Source organism: Myotis brandtii, unplaced genomic scaffold (assembly GCF_000412655.1).
Source record: "Myotis brandtii unplaced genomic scaffold, ASM41265v1 scaffold506, whole genome shotgun sequence".
In the NCBI taxonomy this organism is placed as follows: domain Eukaryota; kingdom Metazoa; phylum Chordata; class Mammalia; order Chiroptera; family Vespertilionidae; genus Myotis; species Myotis brandtii.
In genome coordinates this window covers 1,028,403-1,053,698 of record NW_005369287.1, presented here as the reverse complement: position 1 = coordinate 1,053,698, position 25,296 = coordinate 1,028,403, and the positions used below count along the sequence as shown (strand labels likewise).

At 42.7% G+C, this 25,296-nt stretch overlaps 1 protein-coding gene across 1 annotated transcript in view; it reads left to right on the top strand.

Annotated features, from left to right (window-relative positions):
- The window catches only part of STAC (SH3 and cysteine rich domain), a 103,097-nt gene that overhangs the window by 23,982 nt on the left and 53,819 nt on the right, over nucleotides 1–25,296 (top strand). The window contains exon 3 of the mRNA XM_005877114.2: nucleotides 15,701–15,977. Coding sequence (XP_005877176.1) covers nucleotides 15,701–15,977 — 277 coding nt within the window. The remainder of the gene's footprint in view (nucleotides 1–15,700; nucleotides 15,978–25,296) is intronic.

Below are 25,296 nucleotides of genomic sequence, written 5' to 3'. Positions count from 1 at the left end.
GAAGGACTAATGGAAATAGAACATCACCATTGGGCAAACACCGGGTAATAAGTTTTTTAGGCAAGAATCATCAATGGATGTTAAAATTAGAAGGCAAATGTTTGATGACAAACAGGATAGTTGCATAGTCTCAAAGTATTTCCCCTCCATGAAATTTGTTCATTACAAAGAGAATACTAGTCATTTTACAGTGGAACAACCTGGCAAATATTACCTCAACCCAGAGACCAAAGTCAATATCACATGTAATGGGACATATTGACATCATATTGCTGCACTGAGAAGAAGGCATCACTTTTGTCCTATTCTTACCAGAAATACATAACTTCAATCTAACAGTGAGGAAACGTCAGAAAAACCCAAATTAAAGAACATTCTACAAAACACTGGCTAGTAGATCTTCTGGTCAAGATGGCAGCATAGGTAAAGACGGTACTCAGAACCTCCCACAACCACGTCAAAATTACAGCTAAGCTATAGAACAAGCATGTCAAACTCGCAGGCCACAACAAATATTTTTGCGACCCAGCCAATATAACTGTATGTAAGAAATGTTTTAATAAAAATTTCGTAACTTAATTTTTACAATATCCTGTTATACATAATTATTAACAACGAACTACAACGTTCGCTAATGATAGCAGCCGATTGGCACGTCATTAGTCTTGGACTGAATTGTTTGGTGTGCACAACAGGAAATATTTTGCTTTTGGAGAACAAGAAAAATAGGTTTATTTGTATTATGCTTATTAATTTGTCCATTTATTCCGTGTCTGGTAAGTTAATGTTCAAGAAAAAATATTAATTTTTATTAAAATGTTCTATTATTTCATGTTAACGATTACTCATTTATTTTATCCTTTGTATTTGGCATGTCTCTATCGAAATAAACCTACATTTCTATGAACATTGAAGCTTTTGTTTTTTTGCAGCCACATAAACCTTGTTTATTTGGCCTGTGTTAGCCTTTGAGTTTGACATGCTTGACGTAAAGGAAGGCTAGTTTGCTTGATTTAGTTTGCAGGCTGCTTCCTCAGGAAAGAGAGGCTCAGAAACTAAATCCAACCATTGTTTTCACTCAGCAACCCATACAATGAAATTTTATATTTAATTTCCAGCAATATCAGCCTCTGGGTAAAAAGAAAAGGTTCTTTTAGGGCTGTCATGAAGCTTTTTGCTTCTCCAACTGTGACTTGAGCTGAGAGTCAAAAGGTTTGAGGTTGTCATTTTCTTTCTATAAGTACTCAAAGGCACTCAGAAAAATCAGTCTCACACCACATTCCTTATGGCCATCACTGACTTCCATAAAGTCAAGTACAACCAGTTGGGCTCCTAAGACATTTGCTTCAGTTTACACTTCATTACAGTCAAACACAGGTGGTGACTCTTCCACAAAATACCGACTTCTGCGCATGGGCCACGAAGTTTCAATCGCACTGTACGTGTGCGCCCACATGTGGTATTTTGTGGTATTTTGTGGTATTTTGAGGAAGAGCCACACTCAAGGGGCCAAAGAGGCGCATGTGGCTCTAGAGCCACAGTTTGCCGACCACGGAGTCCTAGTTGAACAGAAATCCTCCAACTAAGGATCTAAAGAAGCCACATAGAGACTGGTGGGAGAGGCAAAGAGGCAGATGGAATACATAGAAGAAAACCTAAGTACCAAGCTTCTGGGTATTGGTCTCAGAGATGTTTTCATGGATTTGACTTCAATGGCATGATAAACAAAAATAAATAAGAGATTCTGAATTAAATGTGACAAATATCCTTTCAGCTACATAGCTGAATTCATAAAGAGAAGAAATTGCAAGGGGCTAAAAATAAAGAGGAAAGTGCAAAGAGGTTAAGGATGTGAGCCCAGAAGCTGCCTGGACATATGGCTGTCTGGGGACCAGGTAAAGAAAATACCAGTCTTGGAAGTTGGAAGGCTTGGGGACAAGATGAGGCTTTCAGGTTGAAATATTGTGATTTTGGACTTCAACCCCCTGCTTCTGGGGTAGGGCTCCTAAACCCTTGAAATGTACTAAGTCAGTGGTTCTCAACCTTCCTAATGCCGCGACCCTTTAATACAGTTCCTCATGTTGTGGTGACCCCCAACCATAAAATTATTTTCGTTGCTACTTCATAACTGTAATTTTGCTACTGTTATGAATCGTAATGTAAATATCTGATATGCAGGATGTATTTTCATTGTTCGCGACCCACAGGTTGAGAACCGCTGAGCCAGGGGTTCCAGCCCCACACCAGGCCCCAAGCCCAGGGTTCTAGGGCTGGGAAGAAAAAGTCCCCATAACTTATAACTGTGAAAAGCTGCGGGGGGCTGCTCCTCTTAATGGGCCTGTGCTCACTCCCAAACTTACCCAAACTCACTCCAAGCTCCAGCGATGGGGCAACAGCTCACAAGGCACCAGGGACATCCAGGAAGGAGCTGAGGTGCCTAGTTTCAGGCTGGAGGGGCAGCATTCTCCCACAGTAGTGCTGGCAGCGGCTGCAGTTCCTTTGCTGAGCTCTCCCCCAGCAAAGCCGGTGGGAGCCATATACTGAGACTCCAGCAACATGGACAACACCATTAGCCCCACCTTAGTGTCTGAGACCCCGCCCCATCCAACTGGCCAGCCAAACGCAAGCAGTTTTCAGTGGCTTTTCCATAGAAACAACCAATCTTGGCTCATGCTTTTGACTTTCCTAAAATCACTCAAAGGTTCACAAATCCCAAATAAGCTGCACCTGGCCTCAGCATGCCCAGTGCATCTTGCTAAGTGGCCCCAGCCAGGATTAAATGCTCCAATCAAAAGACATACGGTTGCTGAATAAATAACAAAACAAGATTTTTACGTATGCTGTCTACTGGAGACTCACTTCAGATAGAAAGACACACAGAGAATGAAAGTAAAGGGATGAAAAAAGGTGTTTCATTAAAATGGAAACAAAGAAAAAAAAACAACAACACTTGATAGCAATACTTATACCAAACAAATTAAACTTTAAAACAAAGGCTAAATAACAACAGACAAAAAAGGATCCAGCAATTCCATTTCTGGGCACTTATCTGAAGGAACCCAAAACACTAAATCAAAAAGACATACACATCCATATGTTCATTACAGCATTATTTACAATAGCCAAGATATGGAAGCTACCTAAGTGCCCATCAGTAGATGAGAGGATAAAGTGATGCCTATATACCATGGAATATGATTCAGCCATGAAAAAGAATGAAATCCTGCCATCTGCAACAACATGGATAGACCTAGAGGGTATTGCGCTGAGTGAAATAAGTCAGATAGAGAATGACAAATGTCAGATGATTTCACTTGTAACTGTGGAATCTAAAAAGCAAAATAAATGAACAAGCAAAACAGAAACCGACTTACAGATACAGAGAACATTTTGACAGTTGCCAGATGGAGGGGGTTGGGGAGATGGGTAAAAAGGTGGAGGGATTAAAAAGTACAAACTGGAAGTTGCAGAATAGTCATGGGGATGTAAAGAACAGCATAGGGAATATAGTCAATAATATTTTAATAACTGTATATGGTGTCAGATGGACATTAGATTTATCAGGGGGATCAAATTTTTAAATTATATAAATGTCTAATCACTGGGTTGTACTCTTGAAATATATAATATTGTACATCAATTGTAATTTAAAAATTTTAAAATATATTTTCAAAATAAAATAGCCCTGGCTGGTGTGGTTCAGTGATTGAGCATCGTCCAGCACACTGAAAGGTTACAGGTTCTATTCCCAGTCAAGGCACATGCCCGGGTTGCAGGCTCCAGCCCTAGTAGGGGGAGTGCAGGAGGCAACCAATCGATGTTTCTCTCTCATTGATGTTTTTCTTTCTCCCCCTCCCTTCCTCTCTCTCTAAAATCAATAAACAAAATATTTTTTAAGTAAAAGAAAAATCTATGCAATAAAAAAAGACTTGCTAGTAGTCTCCCAAAGGGTCCAAAAGGTTATGAAAGACAAAGAAAGACGAATATAAATTGAAGAGACTTAGGAAACATAACCAAATGCAATGTGGAATCCTGGACTGGATCCTGGACCAGAAAAAAAAAAGGACATTATGAGACAACTGGCAAAATTCTGATAAGAACTGTACATTACTTAATAGTTTTATATCAATGTTTATTTCCTGGTTGCTACTGATTTACTATGGTTATGTAAGACTTAGCATTAGGGAAAAGTAGGTGAAAGGTATTTTACAAATTTTTGTGTGAGTAAAATTATTTTAAAGTGAAAAGTTGGGGGGAAAAAGAAATAAACCGTGCAATTCATCACTGGGTTGCTCTTTCATCGAAAAGCAATCCAGAGCCTACTAAATTGAAAGTTCAGAATAATTCTCCAACACCTAAGAGCTAATGTTTAAAATCTGTAGTCTTTCGTTTGGTATACTCTGACTCTGGGTTTGTTTTCTTATCTAGAAGAAGCAGAGTTTTTGTTGTTCATTTGGCAAAGGAAATTGCCCTTATCTTATCCTTAGTGAGATAGATTGTTAAAACCAGAGCAAGGCCTGATGAGTCCCTAAACAGAGTCGGGGTACTACTTGCTGCTCTGATTCTCCAAGCAGCCTTTAAAGCTGCAAGCTGTCTAATCGAAACCCATTCACTAGATTCCTGTAAATCTAAGCATTCTGCAGTGCTTGAAAATGAACAGTCAAGGATCATGCACAGTGTAGGAGACACACAAAGGATTCAGCATACAAGTTGACTTTATTAGCCACATTTTTTCAAGACCTAAATATTATGAGTTACTATCATACAAAATACCAGACTCAGGCTATGGGAAAGGACTGCAGATGTGAACTCAGAAGCTTGGGTTCAAGTTCTGCTCCTGTCCCTAATTATCATTCTTACATGGAGATAAGGAGACCAGTTTATTAAGGGCCTGAACTCGGTGTGGTGCCCTCAGCTATGAGCCTTATTTTTCTCTTCTCACACTCCTCTAACAGGGTTGGTTAGAACTTTTTTCATTGTCTCTTAACATTTGGGCATATGTCATAGCTGTTGATCATAAGAATCTCATTGTCAAGTATTAAAAGTTTAGTCCAGCCTGGTTGGCCTGGCTCAGTGGTTGAGGGTAAACCTATGAACCAGGATATCATGGTTCGATTCCCAGTCATGGACATGTCTTCGTTGTAGGCTTGATCCCCAGTGTGGGGAGTGCAGGAGGCAGCTGATCAATGATTCTCTCTCATCATTGATGTTTCTCTCTCTCTATCCCTCTCCCTTCTTCTCTGAAATCAATAAAAAGTTTAGTCCATCTGAAGCAAAATGTTAGTCTGACAACTGTTTTTTGTTTGTTTGTTTGTTTGTTTGTGTTTTGTTTTTTTGTGTTTTTTTGCTGCTGTTTCCCTCATCCCCACCACCAAACCTTTTCCTTGCTTCGATCCACAAACACCCCAGCTTGGGCCAACCCTTGAGTTGAGAACCTGCATTGGGAAAGTGAACAGTGGTCTGTGCTTACACTCTGCCTCCACCTTGCTTTTCCTCTCCACCTATCACACACGTCTCCCACTTCTGAATGAATAGGGAACTTGACAAACAAGAGCTCTAGGACTCAATCACGTCCCGCCTTGGATAGGTGAGGAGTAGAGCAGAAGCTTCCCAATGCTCACGGGGCTCACGTGACTGTGCTGAGAAGTGTGTGAGCCTGTGAATCACCTCAGCCCTCATGGAGCCTGCATTCCAGCATGGGAGGCAGATAATCAACAAGCAAGTAAATGAGTACATGATATAAAATACAAAGTCAGGTATAAATATCATACGCCTTCTGATATGACATACCAAGTTCAAAGCATCACTTTTGAGATATTTCTACCAAAAACATGTAACCTGAATCTAATTATGAAGAAACATCAGACGAACCCAGATTGGGGGACATGGTACAAGACAATTGTTCTGTACTCTTTAAAATAAAAAATGTCACAAAAGAGAAAAAATAGCTGAGACACTATTCCAAATTAAATGAGACTTAAAAATACATGAAAATTAAAAGCAATGCATATTGTATATTAGAAGCAGATCTTTTAATGCTGCGAAGAATATTTTTTCAAAATATGTGTAATTTTCAAAATTTGAATGAGTTGCATATTAGATAGTAGTGTTGCAAGACTAATTTGTTATATTGTATTTACATGACAAAATACTTTTGTTTTGGGGAGATACCCAGTGAAGTATTTAGAAATAAAGGGTCATAATGACTGCTACTTATTCCCAAATAGTTCAGCAATGATAACAATAGCAATGACAAGAACAATTGCAATAATATCTATATTTTAGAGAGAACAATAAAAAGCAAATTTTGCAAAATGTTAATAATTGGTAAATCTAGGTGAAAGGTATTATCATCATTCCTGGAAATATTCTTGTCAATTTTCTTTGGGTTAAAAAGTTTTCAAAATAAAAAGTTTTTTTAAAAAAATAGTAATTAGTGCTCTGAAGATGGTAGGGGAGATGGAGCATTGGGGTTAGGGAAAGTCCTTTGTGAAATGACCTTGGAGTAGAGGCTGATGGAAGTGAGAAGTTAGCAAACTTTGAAAAGAAAAGAGCATTTCAGGAAGACAGAACAACAGAAGCCAAGGCTCTGACACAGCAGTGTTTCTACTGTGTTTGTGGAACAGCAAGGAGACTAGAGGGGCGGAAACAGAGTAAGTGATGTAGGGTGGTGGTAAGAACGGTCAGATCATGTAAGGCCTTATAGGCCATTGACAGGATGTTAGAGGTTATTTTAAGTGTAATGAAAAACTATTGTAAGGTGTTTAGCAGAGTTGCAAAACAGTCTGCTTCCATCTTAGATAATCACTTTTGTCTGCTTTGCATGGAGTAGTCAACTCTGGGTTCACACAGAAGAGAAGGTCTCAAATCACCAGCAAGGAAGTTTAAGCAGGATGCCAAAAAGAGTTAAGCACTTAAGGAGAATCAGCATTTTCCCACATAGATTGCATCAGGCATCTTCTAGGCAGAAAAGGTACTGAAAGCCTTTGAAAATCATTGAAAACCTGGGAGCTGGTCTTAGTGTATCTGTGTGCCTGGGGTCAAGGAGGGGTGACTAGACATAATGATGGGCAGGTGGGTGCCCCCATCCATCAGGAAGGGTCTTATATCCCACAGAAGGAACCTGGTATTAACCTAGAAGTGAGAGGGCCATCAAAGCACTTAAACAGTTGAATTACATGTTTTAAAGTTGGCTCATCCTTCAAGGTTTGAAAGAATGTCTCTGACTATTTCAGCCCCCATTGATCGTTCCCTTTTCTGACAAAGTAGAGCAGACAGCAATCAAAACACTCTACTCATCACTTGATAATACAAATATAGGGTCTCGTGTCACCCTCAGAGTGAGAGGGCCATCAAAGCACTTAAACAGTTGAATTACATGTTTTAAAGTTGGCTCATCCTTCAAGGTTTGAAAGAATGTCTCTGACTATTTCAGCCCCCATTGATCGTTCCCTTTTCTGACAAAGTAGAGCAGACAGCAATCAAAACACTCTACTCATCACTTGATAATACAAATATAGGGTCTCGTGTCACCGTAAGATAGTTAGTTTTAAGCATCGCTACTTGTCCCCAGATTAGATCTTCAACTTCCTATAAGTAGGGACTGTTGAAAGTCTTTTGTATTCCCTCGTTGTGCTGAATTGCCAGAGCTGGAGGGAACCTAGCAGCCACTGAACTCATCCCCTCCATTAACTGATGGAACCCAAGTCAAGGAGCTTCAGGGACCTGCTGAAGCCACACAACGCATTGGTGGCAGAGCTGTTGCTTTACTGATATATTCATTAACCACTGGTTTTTGACAGAGCCAGGTAGATGCAAGAAGATGATTTCTGACTTGACATCTCTATCCAAACTAAATCAAATCGGGAGCTGGAATATACTGTGCTTGCCTCAAAGAAAATGAGGCTATTGGTGGGTAAAAATGTTGGCAAGAAAGTTAGTCCTCATCACAGGTATTACATGTTTAAAGACCCCAATATTCACTCCCTCCCTGCAGAGCCCTGGGTGAAATATTTAGGGTGGGTGTGGGAAGAGCTCTAACAAACCACAGCCTAACTAGGAATAGAAGAAGTGAATCTGCGTGGCTGATGGAGTGTGAAGGGAGCTGGGTTTCAGAGGCAATTCGCAGGGACTGTTCAGCTTGCTGCAGCATGACAAATAACCCATTTCCTTGTCATCAATTGATTTAATAATAACTTTTCAGGAAAACAAAGAAAAGTGAGCATTTCGACCAAAGGCACAGCCCTATTTAAAAAAAAATCTAAAATGTGAAAAGGAAAAGCACGTTCCTCTTAAAATCAAAGATGTAGGTCACATATGAGCATCCAGGATGAGACATTTGGACATTTGCTTATGGAATGTTCTCTGATGACCTCATTTCAATTCTGAAGCAAAAGCCAGTGTATTGTTGGTGTGGTCTTCAATAGCAAAGGAAATGTCCATAGAGGCAACTTCATGGTTAAATGTCAACAGACAGGAAACTGAACTGACATGGTGACTATGTCTCCTGGCTTATGCCTGTGTGGGCAGAGACTTGTTTGTTCTCAAACCTCCCCCTTCCCCACAGAGTGCAGACCGCAGATCTGACTGTAATGATCAAGCGCATGCTGGTTAATTAACTTTATGGGCCACTGCAGAACCGACGGGTAAATCAATAGGCATGCCACTACAGTCACCTTCAGGCTGTGATTCTGTGTTCCGTTGCTCTAATGACGCCTGATTTCTGCTCTCCCCCAATTAATTGCCATAGAAGTGCTTCTCAACATGGCAACCACATGGATTATTGCTGAAATTCCAGCTGGCTCTAAAGCACACGAAGCAGAGGAATTGTACCAAAAAGAGGTCAGGGTGGAAAACCTTCTCCTGAAAGTCTGTGTGGGCTTAAGGGGCTTTGGAGTTAGAGAGACCCGTATGTGGATCTTCATTCTGCAACTTACTAGCCATTTGACTCTGTATAATGAGGTGACAACCTGAAATGGACCCTCTGTGCCACCCTCCCATCCTTCTACTGGGCATGGCTCTAGTCTGTGCTCTCTACTCTCTGAAATAGCTCTTCCAACTTCCAACATCTCCTCCGTCTACTTCCCCTTTCTGCTCACTCGGGAGATAGACTTGTACCGGGGTTCTTGTTCCAGCATTAAGAAGGGTTCAGGAAATCTGGGGAAGGCTGTGCGTAGATTAAATAGGAGTCCAGAGACGAAATATAATTTTGAAAGGCATTTGGGGGTCAGAGGAGCCTAGTTTAAAGGAAACTAAGATCTCCTCATCTCAGGACCCCATGCTTTTTATTAACACAATTTGTCCTGAGGTGAGGCAGAGATATACACTTCAAAGGGTCAGTGTTTCATATACAGAGTCCATTGTCAGATTTGGGGAAATTAGCCTACCGCTGTTGAAGTATTTGGCCAGTTACACAGGGGTGGGCAAACTTTTTGACTCGAGGGCCGCAATGGGTTCTTAAACTGGACCGGAGGGCCGGAACAAAAGCATGGATGGAGTGTTTGTGTGAACTAATATAAATTCAAAGTAAACATCATTACATAAAAGGGTACAGTCTTTTTTTTTTTTTTAGTTTGCCCACGGCTGGGCCAGTAGGGGGCAATAACATGTAGATTAAGATGCCCTGAGCTGTCTGGCAGCAAACAATCAATTTAATGTATCCTATTCAGGTTTGGGGAAATGCCATCAGCCATTCCCAGATTGGGCCCTGCTGTCATGCTGGAATTGGCTTCGGGCAGACTTGTTTCCATTTTCATTGATAAAAACAGAGACAATCAAAAGAGAAGATCCACCCAGCTCCAACTGTCTCCTTATGCATCTCTCTCCTGATGGACAAACTGCCTCATTCCAATTGAAAGTCAACCTTTCCTCCCAGGCGCTGCACTTCATCACCTCTCGTCTACTCAAGGTCATCACTTCTCTCCTGAGTCCTTAAAAACATGCTAAAATAATCTTCCATGTTTAAACAGTGCAAACCAGAAAACCTCTCCATGACTGCCTTTTTTTACTCATGCCCTTTATAGCAAAACTGCCCATGCTTTCCCCCCACACACTTCCCCTCCAACCATGCTTTCTTAAAATCGGGTCAGTTAGGTTTTCATCCCACCACTTCACCGAATATGTTAAGTTCCTGTTTAGGGTACTATCAAGATCTCCCAAAGACATTCCTTTTGCCAAATGCGACGGCCAACCCCTCCACCTCCAATGACTTGAGATCCAAGCTCCATTGGAAGCTACCGGTCATTCTCTCTTGAATCATTTTCTTCTCATAGATTCTAAAACATCCCTCTCTTTTGTCCTCCTTCCTCACTAGCCCCTCCTCACATTTCTCGGTTTGTCCTTAATCTTCTTGACATCTAACTGTTTGTTCTTAATCTTCTTGACGTCCAGGGCTCTGTCCTCAGATCACTTCTCTTCAGTGTCCGCACTCACTCTGCAGTGATCTCATCTAGTCTCATGTCTTCAAATGCCATCTATTTGCTCGCGACTCCCAAGTGTGTTACTGCAGCTTGGGCCTGTCCTCTGAATCCTAGAATCGTGTATTTAACTGCCTACTTGGCAACAACACTTGGATTCTAAGTAAGCATCTCAAACTTACCCAAAACTCTACTCTGATCCCCACCCCGCTCCCTACACCACTGGCTTCTTCTCCGGTGTCCCCTCTTTCAGGAAGTCGCTCCCATTTACCTAGTTGCTCAAGCCCAAATTCTTGAAATCATTATTGACTCTTCTCTTTTCCTCATACTTTCATCCAGTCCCTCAATAAATCCAATTGGTTCTACCTTCAAATTGTGCCCTGAATTCAACCACATCTTACTATATTAGGCCAAGCCAAAATTACCTCTCACCAGGATAACTGTAAGAGTCTGGTCTCCCTACTTCCACCATGCCCTCCTATAGTCTATTTTCCACACAGTAGCCAGAGTAACCCTTTTGAAATAAGGGTCAGGCCCTGTCACTTCCCTGCTCAAAGCCATCACCCTTAGGATAAATTCCAAAGCCATTGGCATGACCTGCAAATTCCAGCATGAAGCCCGCCCTTGACCTCTCTGTGCTTTCTCTCCCTCATTACTCTGTTCCAGACACACTGCCCTCTTAGAGTTCCTCAAGCACCCCACCTTGCTCTCTTGTAGGGGCTTTTGCCCTGGGTTTTCCCACTACCCAGAATGCTCTTCTCCAAAGTAGCTCATACCTTCACTTCCTTCAAGTCTCTGCTCCAATGTCACCTGTCCCAGAAGCCCTGCTTGTCACTTTCTAAAGCCTGGCTCTGGCTGTTACCCCTACCCATATTATTATATATCTTTGATTATTTATTTATTTTCTATCTCTACCCACTAAACATTAAAACCTTAAAGAGAAGGAATTTGCTTATTTTACTGCTATAGCCCCAAAGCCAAGGACTATGTCTAACTCATAGTAGTAGCCCAGTCATTAAATGAACTATTTTAATAAAGGAATGAATGATTCTCTAGTCATAGGTTTCCTGGGGTGATTGCAGGGAGTAAGGTATTTAGAGCAATTTCTAGCACATGGTAAAGGACTCCAGACTATCTGTTCCTTTTACCATTATTATTATAAACAGAATGGATGGGAGGTGGCAGTGGTGTATAGAAGCTAATCATTTTGTGACATCTGCTATTATCAGAGTTTGCTTCTATTTCTGCGTTTTGTATGTTCCCATCTGGCCTCTGCTCTTGTAGGGGTAATTGAAGAAAGCATGTGCCTTTGAGCTCGCTGCTCACTTTGTTTAACTTGTGGGCATTTCTCTTAAGCTGTCCACTTGAATAAGAAATGTCACATTGGCTTCCAAGGCCGATTCTCCCGCTTTTGAAGCAGGCAGGCTCTGAAGGTCTGACAATTTCCAGCTACATCTCTCAGAGCAAGGATAACGCTACAGGTTTCTTGGCATCGTACTAAACTTCGGAGAACAAAGAACAGCAGGTGATGGATGGGTTTGAAGGGAGAAAAGAAGCACGTGAGCACAGAAGGGAGGCCAGACTGCGCACTTGCGGGTGTCACCCATCGCCTTCCTGTATTGGCAGCAGAAACCAGACAGTGATGCCCGATGCTTCACTTTGATCAACAAGGAGTGCCCCTTTATTCTTTTTAAGAAATTTGAAATATATAAAATAAAGGAATTAGCTTCCAAATAGATTTTCTTTCCCACTCTGCATCCCTTCCCACCCTCACTGATCACCAGTACTTCCATCCCCCTGGGAGAGAGGGGTAGCTCTCTCCATCCCTACATCTATCTCTGTCTACTCACCAGCATGGGGGTTAGAGGAGGGCAGATTTAATTTTGAACCTTGGTGTTTACTCACCTACGCTGTGTGACCTTGGACAAGTTTTTTTATATGCATAAAATTTTTTATTGATTTCAGAGAGGAAGGGAGAGAGAAAGAGATAGAAACATCATTGATAAGAGAGAATCACTGATAGGCTGCCTCCTGCATGCCCCACACTGGGAATCGAGCCCACAACCAGGCATGTGCCCTAACTGGGAATTGAACCAGTCATGGCTCCTGATTCATAGGTCGACGCTCAACCACTGAGCCACGCCAGCCGGGTTTGGACAAGTTTTCTAACCTCTCTCGGCCTCCATTTCTCCAGGGGGAAATAACACATTCTTCATTGAATGGTTGGAAAGATGAAGAGGGATCACCTGGTGAAACACTTAGGTTGGCTCCACACTCCCAGCTCCCTCCTCCCCTGTTCTGCCCCATCACCCTCCTTCCATTTGTATCATGTAGAAATCTCAGCTCTCCCAAAGACAAATATGATATGATCTCACTTATGTGTGGAATCTAAAGAGCAAACAATAAACAAACAAACACAATAGAAACAGACTCATAAATATAGAGAACAGACTGATGGTTGCCAGCGGGGAGAGGGTTGGGGGCTGGGTGAAAAGGTGAAGTGATTGACAGCTTGGCAGTTAGAAAATAGTCTCAGGGAAGTGAAGTACAGCATAGTATGGTACCAGGTGTAGACAGGAAATATCGGGGAAAATACTTTGTAAAGTATATGACTATCTGACCACTATGCTGTATGCCTGAAACTAATATAAAATAATACAGAATGTAAACTGTAATTGAAAAATAAAATTAAAATAAGCATTAAAAAAAAGAATTTCCAGCTCTTCCATATGTTTGTTATCTTCTGCTACCTTCATAATTGTGCCCTGATATAATCAGAGAAGGTGTTATTGTTCTATTTTTGTTATAAGGGTAGCCAATTTATTGAACCATCTGAACAGCTTAGGGCGGGGGGGGGGGACAGAAAATGACTTTATTTTGCGATGTGATGGCATTGGCTTTGACAAACCTCCCTCCCCCTGGTTTGCACAGCCCATGACAAAATCTCAACAGATTCCTTAACTTCCTGGACACTTTATTAAAATCTGTCCAAAGTAAAATCCAATGTCACCTCCTATTTGTCTCCCTTTCTCCACACTAGGCCAGCATCTAGCCTTCTGGCACTTGAAGTGTAGAAAGTCTGTTCTGCTCCTTTGCTGCTCCAGATCCTCACCTCAGTGTGGCTCGGTCTCAGAGTGATTGTCTCATACCTCCCTCTCACTTACCTTTGCTGGAGATGGAGGGTCCGCTGCCAGACAAGTGCAGTGTTCCCAGGGGCACATGACTCCATTCTCCTATATCCATCAGGATGTGCTAAGTTAGGGTACAGCAACAAACTCCAGAATAACTCAGGAGCACCTCCTTCTTCCTGCTTCCTCAACAGCCCCAATTCCTCTGGTGGGTTTGGACTGTAGGGCAGAGGGAACAAGACAAAAGAAAAGTCTTGACTGGCCCACTGTTTCTGGCCTTTCTATGAATGATGTTGCTGCTTCTCTGGCTAGCCCTTTCTGGCTGGTGATGCCCAGTGGGGCTTCTCTAGAGGACCCTGCAGGGCCTCCCCTCTGAACTTCAAGTGCAAAGTTGGCCTCACATGGCCACAGTCAACTTCAAATGAGCAACAAAGTACATTCCCACCACATACTAGGAAAGTGAGGAGAACAGCATGGTGTCGTGTGCACACAATAGACACCCAACTTAATGGTTTAAAAGACTAGACATCTCTTTAGTTGATGGTTCTGTGAGTTGACCATTTGAGCGGGACTCCACTGGACAGTTCTGGTCTCGTTTAGACTCCTTTAGTCCTTGCAGGGAAGCAGGTGGCTCTGCCCCTGGGATCTCACTTGAGTGACGGAAGTGACTGGACCATGTGTCTCATATCGTCCTTCAGGCTGAATTGGGTTTGTTCATAGGGCAGTTTGGCACAGTTCCAAGAGGGATGGCGGAAGCATACACGGCACCTGGAGGTCTGGGCTTGGAACTGGCTTAAAGTCGTTTCTGTCACTTTCCACTGATCAAATTCCCCAAATCAATAAGATTCAAAAAGTGGGAAACATGCTCCCCCTTTGCTGGGAGGAGCTATACAGTCACATTGCAAAGGGGAATGGGTAAGGGAAAGGGAGAGAACTGTGGTGTTTTTGAAGTCAACTGCCCAGCACTAAAGTCATCACATCTTTCTGATCTTCTTAGAGAGAAGTTGGGGGTTTGATGCAGAGCCAGATCAACCACCTTATGTGAACTATCTTAAAGGCAAAGTGACCTGTTGCATGTAGGTCAGGTAGCCACTAAGTGGTTCATTTCTTTTATCTGGGCAGAGGGAAAACTGTATGTGATAAAAATGCATAGTAAACACCAGAGACTTTTAAAAGGCCACTGTGGCTGGGCTGGACAGAGCAAGGTGGACAGTGGTGGACTTTGGGATCCAGAATGTGCCAGTCACTGGAGCCCATGACAATGAGCTTTGCTTTACATTTAAGAAGAAATGAAACTTTGTAAAGAATTTTGAACACATGCTCACATCTCTGTTTCCAAAAGATCCTTCTAGCTCCGATGTGAGGACTGGATTGGAGGTTCAGACTGGACCAACCCCAGACTTTTGGAAGTCAGAACTTTTCCAAGCTTTTTCATGAGTCCCAGAGGCAAAGAAGAAATAGTCTAGTTTGCCAAATGGTCAGAAATGAGCAGAAGGGCAAGGGAAAGAGCAGAGGATGTAAAATAGATAATTCCACATTGTGTCCTACACACACACACACACACACACACACACACACACACACACACACGTTACTTATCCATGTGCTTCAGACCCAAGCAGGCCTGAGAGTTACTGGTTTGTGTTCTCTGGATGGTTAAGCCAGATTGATTCTGGGTTTGACAGTGGCCTCGCCTGCTTTGCTGTGTAAAGAGACAAACAGCAGCTAAGTGACCCTGAGAAAGGCCAGCAGAGGCCCCGGCATTACAGACCCAGCCTTTGAGCCCAAGAGTTTGTACTGTAATTCAAATTCTAAAGGCAATTCAAATTCTAAAGGCAATCCACAATTCAAATTCTAAAGGCAAGTGGTATCAAAATCCAATGTCATGGGATATTTTGACAGCACGTTGGAGGGACCTCAAGGAGGCAGGGAGGAGGAGCAGTGGCAGAAGCTAAGGCAACAAGGAACCTCCTTCTGTAATCTGGCTGCCGAGTGCCTTCTGGCACTGACATCAGCCCACCCACACAGGGACCTCTATGAGCCTCCAGGGGCTGAGGGTGTCGGTGGGAACAGTGCAGTGCATGGAGCAGCCGCCTCCCCCCAGCATGAGTCTGCACGATCGATCATAAGAGCGTCTGTTCTGTCATTGCATTGCAGCTCCAGAAACTAAAACGATCACTTTCTTTCAAGACCAAGAGTCTACGGAGCAAAAGTGCTGACAACTTCTTCCAGCGAACCAACAGCGACGTGAAGCTGCCAGGGGACATGCTGGCTGAGGTCAGCCCCAGCTCCAGCCCCCTCCCCGCCCCAGGAAGCCTGACATCCACGCCCACCAGGGCTGGCCTGCACCCAGGCAGCAGCAAGGCCCATGCCTTTCAGGAGCACATCTTCAAGAAGCCCACTTTCTGTGACGTCTGCAACCACATGATCGTGGGTAAGTCTTTCCCCTGCCACTTCCTCCAGGTATGTCAACATAAAATTGTGGGGAAACCCTGGGAGTTAGGTGTGGAAAAGATGTAAGATGTACAGCTGTGTTTTAAAATACTGCATTGGAAAAGTCAAGAGGCCCATTTTATGTGGCTTTAGAGGAAAGGGTTGGGAACAAGGGGTAAAGTTAAAAGGTAAATTTCAGTGAGAATCGAACCTTTTTCTAAAGATATTTTTAATGATTTCAGAGGGGAAGGGAGAGAGAGATAGAAACATCAATGAGGAGAGAGAATCATTGATCAGCTGCCTCCCACAACCTGCGCATATGCATCAATGAGGAGAGAGAATCATTGATCAGCTGCCTCCCGCAACCTGCGCATATGCACCGACAGGAAATCGAACCGTGACCTCCTGGTTCATAGGTTGACGCTCAACCACTGAGCCACGCTGGTAGAGCGAGAATCTAACCTTTTAACTGATGCACTTGACCTGTCATTGAATGGCTTGCCTTGTAAGTAGCATATGATTTAACTTCTGTCAGGCATAGATCATCTCAAAGGTCTTTTTTTACTTAAATATCTGATATTCCTTCAAATGAAACATGGCATGTTTGTTGCTTCCCAAAGAAGCCAATAGCTGTCATCATTGAACTCGAACTTGTGGTTTCCAATATGGTCAGGAAGGCAGGATTCCGCAACTCCCTTCACCCTTGACCAAGACCCAATTAAGGAGTGTAATATTCAGCATGAGAGCAATGTCAGCCCCTCTTGTGACTGTCCACACAGGGCTATCCTCGTTGAAAACCATTATCTACTCACATTCTCATTTTCTCATCACTATTATTCATGTGCTTCCTTCAAACAGGCCACGTTCAGGATCAGTGCTGTGTCAGTCAAGGATTTCCACAGTAATGCTGGTTAAAAAATACTCTTGCAATTAATGTAGCTTACTTTTACTCTCACTCAGACATCTTCAGATCATTTGGGGTTTAGCTGATCCAGACTCAGCTCAGTTACTTTGCCTTCTCTCTATTTCTTTTTTCTCACTCTTTCCTTGGACCCCTGGGGTAACCATATCATGTTCTTCTCATGGCAAGGACAAGTGGAAGCATACAAAGCTCTTCTTAAGGCTTTGGATTGGAGGTGACATGTCCCTTCTACTGGCATTCCTCCAGGAGAATGGGGGCCAAGTTCATGTCAAGGGATAGAGAAGTGCACTCACTCGGCCTTGATATCAGGGACTTTAAAGCCACCTGCCAAAGGGCACAGGTAGAGGGACGCGTGAAGAATGGAGTTAATCATTCAACCTACCACAGTGCTGAGGAAGGCCTCTGGATTATTAAACTATGTTGTTAAGTAGATTCTGCTAAGTCTTGGATCCATACCACCCAGCCATTTCGCTTTTCCACCTGGAAGTGAGGCCTGGCATCTGACTGCGAGCATGGCGGGGAAGGTGTCTCACCATGTTCCAAGCTCGGAATACTTAGGCAATTTGGCCTCCAACTTCGTTTCTGTGTCTGCCTCCTTAGCTTCTGTGTCTGACGCATCACTTTCAATTTCCACACAAATTTCCACCAGGCCTTTTCAAGGCAGTGCTATTCATAACCCGTAAGTAGGTGATGGTGAGTCTCTATTTTAAATCCCATTGTGACCAGTGTGAAAAGACAAACAGAGCACGTGTTTTTAAAATGAGTAAGGGAAATGAATTCACCTCTGAGGAATGCCACCGTCATTACCCTAAAGAGGATTCTAGGTACACCTCAAGCACAGCAACAATTTTGAGAATTTATTTTGAGAAAAAAATCACACACAAAAAGACTCTGTGAAGAGAATTGCACTATACTTTCCTCTTATCAGAATTAAATGTACATTGCAGCTGCCTTTTTTCCTTAAGAAAGAAAGAGAAAAAAATACAGTCAGCAAGGCATGCTGTTCTTTTCAAAGATGAGAAAGTAAACCAAATAGTAGGCTCCTTCTAGGAAAGAAGAAAAGGGACTATAGAGGCAGGAGGGAACAGGGAAAGAGAAAAGGCAAGAGGAAGGAGGTGAGGAGAGTGAGGTGAGTGTTTTAACTTCCTGAAACAATGCCGTAAACCAAATAGTAGGCTCCTTCTAGGAAAGAAGAAAGGGGACTATAGAGGCAGGAGGGAACAGGGAGAGAGAAAAGGCAAGAGGAAGGAGGTGAGGAGAGGAAGAGAAGTGAGGTGAAGGAGAGGCTGCTGAGTGTTTTAACTTCCTGAAACAATGCCTTGCCTTTGTCATCTGTGATAACAGAGCATGGTTGCTCTGCCCCTTTTCTCTTTGCTCTTCAAATCTAGTCTCCTTTCTCTACATATATCCCTGGAAGGTTTGCTTTTTCAAGCCACAGGTCATCTTTATATTCTAAATTCGAGGGAAAGATCACCTGCTGTTACCCTCTTAGAATGACATTTCAGAAAATATATTAAAGCAGATACTTTTTCCTTTCAAGGAGAACCAAGGGTTATATAATGATGGCCAAGAACAATCAAATCTCATCTTAGCAGTTTCCAGCTGATGGATATTTGTTTAAAAATAAAAGGAATCTGGCGTTCTCGCTGTCTAGGATTTCTAAGTTGGAATGGACACGCAGAGTTGGGTTGACAAAGCCTCACATTGGGCTTCGCCTGCCTGCCTGTGCCTGAGAGCTGGAAAGGCTACATATTTGCCACAAGAAAGTGACCAATAAAAGTACACCTGGACCCCAGCCTCAGTCCCTGCCCATCTGATTATAATTTCCTTAGCTCCTTCACTCTGTAACTCATTCCCTATTTTCAGCTTTGCGCTTGCCCTTGGACTTGACACCTGAGACTGTTCCTCCCCAACTGATCTGGCTCCCATGCCACTTGGGTTAAGCAGCCTCTAGGAGATTGCTACCCTTTCTGATCTTCCTTAGACTATGCCTTTCTGGAAATTTGTGTCTCCTATACAAGCCAAAGGTGACCAACCCAAGCTTTCTTGGAGACGCCAGAGAAATAGACAGTCAGGTGTGTCTGTCTACCCCAGTGATGGCGAACCTGTGACACGCATGTCAGAGGTGACACACGAACTCATTTTTTCGGTTGATTTTTCTTTGTTAAATGGCATTTAAATATATCTACCCCAATGCTGGATGTCCCAGTCTTTGAGTCAACAGGATTCAATACTCAGTCTTAGACTAGGAGAATCCTCTTGTACTTGGTTAGATAAACATACTCCCTCCACCAAGCACATCCACTCTTGCCATCCTTAGCCCTTGGCAAGGGGATTTGAGGGAGGAGTCTCATCTTTATTGTGCATCAACTTAACATATTCCTTCTATGACCCTCTGTCTTTACATTGAATTAACTATTTACAAAGACTCATTTCAAGAGAGTTTTGGATTTCCTTGTGGTAATCTGCATCTTTTTGAAGTTTCAAGACTTGAATAAGTCAACATGCACTACTCCATAAATTAAGGACGTTTTTCCAAGGAACTCCATTCTTCCATTTACAAATAGATAAAAAATGTTTTTAAATTAACTAAATGTTTTTAGTTGGCATTCAATTACAAGACACAGCATATTAAATGAATTCATGTTTTCTATACAAATATTTCGCAAAATGGCTGGATTTCATTGCCTAAAACTTCAAGTTTCCTTATACATTCAATGCAGAGTCTATGAATCATTCACTTTCAATCTGTTCGGTAGCAACCATGGGGGAGGGGGAGTAATAATAATGTCTTTGTCTTAGGTAAAAGTCCCTAAAGCAGGGCCTGAGATAGAGGTTCTTGTGAACATGGTTGTGGAGAGTGCCCTCAGGAGGAGTCAGAGAAGCAGGAGGGTCAGGGGAAGGAGTGAGGATGTGGTCTCAGCTGGAATTGGCTTCAGATTGGTCCCACCCATGGGGAGCTCTGGAACACAGATCCTATCACCTGGTGATACCACCTTGAGACAAAGGGCTGGCCTTTGTATATTCCTGTCACTCAGTCATTGGCCATGGCTGCCCCCAAGGGCAGTGGGGATATGACATCCCAGGCAAGGAGGACCCATTTGGCTGAGAACAATTCTCTGAAAAAAAGGGCACCCGTGAGCCATTAGCAGCCATCATTCACAGCATCAACATGATAAATAAGATGTGGACAAGGTACCAACAGCATCACAACCTCTGTAAACATATTAATTCTACAAGATGCAATATAAAAGCATCCTCCTCTAGGAATGAATTTAAAATGCAGATGGACCCTTGGCATTATTGTACCTATAACATTGTGTTACAGTCTTCTATATATATAAAAGGCTAATATGCAAAGCGTCCCCTCAGGAGTTAGACCAGGAGACCGGGAATTCAATCGCTCACTATGATGTGCACTGACCATCAGGGGGAATGAAGAAAGGCCCCAGCTGGCAGCTGGAAGGCCCCGATCGGCCCTGATCGCTGGCCAGGGCTAGGGACCCTACCCGTGCATGAATTCTGTGCACCAGGCCTCTAGTTATAAATAATATAACATTAGGAAATATTACATCATGCTGAGTCCAAGACCTTTCTGCTCTGCTCTTGTTTGACCATTAGTTTAGTTGTTTCCTGACCTATTCTGACCTCATCCAATTGCTCAGAAAAAGCCAGATCAACCAAACTTGATTGGAAAACACACACACACACACACACACACATGTCTAAAAAGACAAAGCTGGGTTCACTATCAATTAAGTTGTCTCTTGGCAGGAAAGGCCAAACAGAAATCAAGGGGAATATTAAAAAGCAAATGTCACCCGGCTGGTGTGGTTCAGTGGTTGAGCGTCAACCTATGAACCAGGAGGTCGAAGTTCAATTCCAGATCATGGCACATGCCCCGGTTTTGGGCTCCATCCCCAGTAGGGGCAGGCAGGAGGCAACCAATCGATGTTTCTCTCACATCAATGTTTCTCTCTGCCTTTCCCTCTCTCTTCCACTCTCTCTAAAAAAACAATGGAAAAAATATCCTCCTGTGAGGATTAAAAATGAAATAGACACTGTAGATTTGGGGAGAGGAGATTTTGCATGGTAAAATATATGTTTAGAAAACGCTGTACACTATACTCCCCTTGGCTATTCATAGCACACTAGCATTTCAAAGTCCTCCTGTCCTAAAAACTACCAAGTGTTCTCAGTGGTGGAGCAAATGGATTATAACTGAAGAGTTCTTTCTCCTAACATCTACTCTTCCCTAATTCATCTTGACTGCTACTGAACACTATTTGGCATGTATCTCTACACTGTGACCAATGCAGAGAGCCTTTCTGATGCCTGCAAAAGCAAATTCATTAAAGACTTATTAAGACTTCAGTTCAGGCCCAATGTTCTCAAGAAACATTGTACCCAGCACCGTTCAGCTAAAGGGACACAAAATACTTTTTAAGCTAGCATCTTCTATTAGTTTCCTGAAATTGTATGTCTGCTGCCAAGTACTGTTTATTTTAAGAAACCTCTCACTGAAAATTACCTAGATGAGGAAGTAAACCACAGTCCATCCAGCAAAGATGGAGCAGAAATGGATATGGGCTGGCCTTGAGGAAGGAGGTCTCTTAGAGTCTCACACAGAAATGGAAGTGACACCTGTTGGGGGCCAGCGTTATGCTCTGGGGCATCCATGGGACCTGCAGGTCATCACTTTGAAAATGTAAAAACCCGTGACCTGCCACCAAAAGAGAAGACAGGACAAGGGAGGTGGAGAGGACTACCCTTGATACCGTATTGCTCATCCCTCTCCCTCAGACGTCTTCCCTGTGGAAGGTCCTAATATTGTTTCCTGAGCCCATTTTCTGTGCCCTGGCATTTTGCTTCTGGAACATCTGGAATGCCTTTCCTTCCTTCTCTGTCTCTTCATCTATTCCAGTCTCAAATCGATCAAGACCCGATTAAAATTCTCCCACCAGGTCTTGCCTGACCACTTATTTTCTCTGAACTTGCTTGTCATTTTCCAAACAGACTAGATTTGAGTAAGCTCCTTGAAGACATGACCAGGTTTGATTTATGTGCCTATTCCCACAGCAGCTAGTAGAGCACACACCTGACAACTAGTGGGCACTTAAAAATAGTAATTAGTGCCCAGCCAGTGTGGCTCAGTGGTTGAGCATCAACCTGTGAACCAGGAGGTCATAGTTCGATTCCAGGTCAGGGCACATGCCAGGTTGCGAAGGCTTAATCCCCATTGGGGGGCATGTAGGAGGCAGCTGATCAATGATTCTCTCTCATCATTGATGTTTCTATCTCGCGCTCCCTCTCCATTCCTCTTTGAAATCAATAAAAATATTTTTTTAAAAAAAGAAAAACAATTAGAAAGGGATCTAGTGATGAAAAGAGAATCTTTATATGTGTGCAACTTTTCAGAAAATAAAAATTTCCCAAGTTGCCAGATGCTGCTGCTATCTTATCAGTGCAAGAAAGAAAATGCGGAACTTCATTCCTGCGAACTGTTTATTTTACCAGTAATTGAGTGAAGGCTTAAATGGTCAAACTTGGGAAAAATAATTTTTAAAATGCCAGCCAATGAAAAGCGATTGTCCCTCTTAAATTATAGATCATGATGTTTGCAAGTGCTGAATCATGACATAGAGGTGATCTTTCAGAAAAATAGTGTATTTGTATTTTAGGAGCCTTTTTAAAAATATATATTTTATTGATTTTTTTACAGAGAGGAAGGGAGAGGGATAAAGAGTTAGAAACATCGATGAGAGAGAAACATCGATCAGCTGCCTCCTGCACACACCCTATTGGGGATGTGCCCGCAACCAAGGTACATGCCCCTGACCGGAATCGAACCCAGGACCCCATAGTCTGCAGGCCGACACTCTATCCACTGAGCCAAACTGGTTAGGGCTTTAGGAGCCTTTTAAGACCATACCGTAGCAGAAAGAAATGACAATACAGGAAAGTATTTTCACTGTGTATATAACTGACCAGAGTGGAGATGACAATTTAAGGTGGTCTTTTGTTAAATTTTAGTCATTTCCTATAGGTCACCAGCTACATGCTATTTAGTAACATCACAGCAAATATATACTGCATATATATATACATATACACATACAAATATACAAATACACATACAAATGTGTGTGTGTGTGTGTATATATATATATACACACACACACACACACACATATATATATTTTTTTTTCCATGTTCTTCCAACCTACTGTGCTACATTTATTTTCTCCTTGTCCCATCCACCAAGAAATAAAAATGGTGCCCAGTAGAAAGAAGGGAGGAGAAATCACTCAAGATGGAGCTTGGAGACAGAACATAGACACTCACACTGCTGTGAATCCTGGATATACTTGGAAAGTTTCCTGAACTTGAAGCTGCAGACCTTTTCATGACTGTGCTATTGCTGATTCATGCCTTCCTGCTTGAGGTTCAGACAAGCATAACAGACAAGTGTACATTGGCCACCTGCCTCTAGACCCATGAGCAGTACCATGGTGGAAGCGAGGGATCTGTAGGAAAAGGCCACCTCCTGTTATAAACACAGGGAGATAAAGACCTGTTGGAAAATGTGTACCCTGCACTTCCATTCAGCTGCCATAACAGGGAATGCTCCACTGACCTACTTTAGAATGGTCACTTCGGTTGTGCAGCCACAGCGGATACCACATCATAAAATGACAGAACTGGGCCAGTGGTAAAAAATGGGACATCCCCTGTGTGTGTCTATGGGAGACACCTGTACATTGTGACCCAGCCATTAAAGAAAAAGGATGAGGCAATAGAAATACATGGTTAAATCCAATAACGAAGGCATTTCTTTGTAGCTTATCAACACTGCCTGGTTGCACAAGCAGAAAAACAAAACATAGATTATTTTTCCACATGCTAACCTTATCTGGAAAGAAAACCCAAAGCCTATAGCTCTGCTGCACTCCCCACCCCAACAACATGGCAACAAACAAGTGCATGTGTACACATACTTACACATGTGTATAGATATACACACCATACACACACACTCTCACCTTCATCACACAGGAAATGTGTTTCCCTTGACATAGCAGGATCATGTTTTAAAGAATTCATAACCACTTCAGCCTAAGACCCAAGCACCATCTTCACTCTGTTCCTAATGCCATAAAGAGAAGTAACAAGGGTCACATATCATTAAAAGTGAGGAGGGACCATGAGCCAGCCTGACTCTCACCCAGAAGGGCTATATCACTTTGCATGAGATCTGCCTGGTATCCCTGTTTGAAAAAAGAGATCTCAAGAAACATTTTCTGAGCATCTGTTTTCTGATTTTAAAAAGAGAAATAAAAAATATCTGCTAGAGGTGAAATAAAGATTGAGACGGTACCCAAAGCAGTAGTGCTCAGCTAGTAACAAGACAGGCTTCTCCCTGTCTTCCTGCCCTGCTGCTGACCTGCCCTCTCTCCCAAGGTCTAGCCTCTCACTTCAACGGCCAGAACTTTGCTGCCCAGATTCCTTGTCGATGCCGAATTACTTAAATGTGTCCACAGTGGAACAACACACCTTCTTCCCCCATACAATCTGCCACTTCATTGAGGTCCTCTTCTGCTGGGGCAGATGGTACCTGCGTGCTCTCAGCTACCTGGCCAGAACCTCAAGGCCATCTTGGACTCCTCCCTTCTCCCTCTCTCCAGAAAGCCCATCCATGAACAAACTGTCTATTCCACTTCTGTGCTTTCTCTATGATCAGGCCCCTCCTCTCTTCCTCTCCGCTCCTGCCCCAGTCCAGTCTTCAACACATCTCACATGAGCTGTTTCAAGAACTTCCTAAATGATGTTCTTTCTATCCATCTCTACAAATGCTGCCAAACCTCTTCTGAAAGCAAACAGACATTGAATGGCTGATTTTGTCAGGAATGCTTGTACTGCCTCCTTGCCTAAAGAATTGCTTGGTGCTTATTCTATAACCTCTGAGAGCTGACAAAGGTGAAGAAATAAGGACTTTATCCCATCTGATTTGCACAAGGTGAAACTTTGTTCGCTACTCTTGACAGTCATCATCAATAGCACTGGTGAGCATCTATAAGTAAGTGGATTGTTACAAATAAACTCACAATGCAGACCTGCAAGAGGGAGCCAGGAGAGGGGCAGCTGGTGGGTATTTGCATCCTGGCTCTGCACTTAGTAGCTCAACTGACCTTAGACAACTAATGTACCTTCTCTCAACCCAGTGTCTTTCCAATGGCATTGAAAATACCTAATTCATGGAATCCCTGACAAATTAAGTGACATAAATGAGTGTTCTTTGTGAACTACAAAACTTAAAACTGTTCACTATTACTAAAGCTATCTGTATGCATGAAAGGTTGATACTAGTACTATGCCAAATTCCTAGAAAAGCACTTTG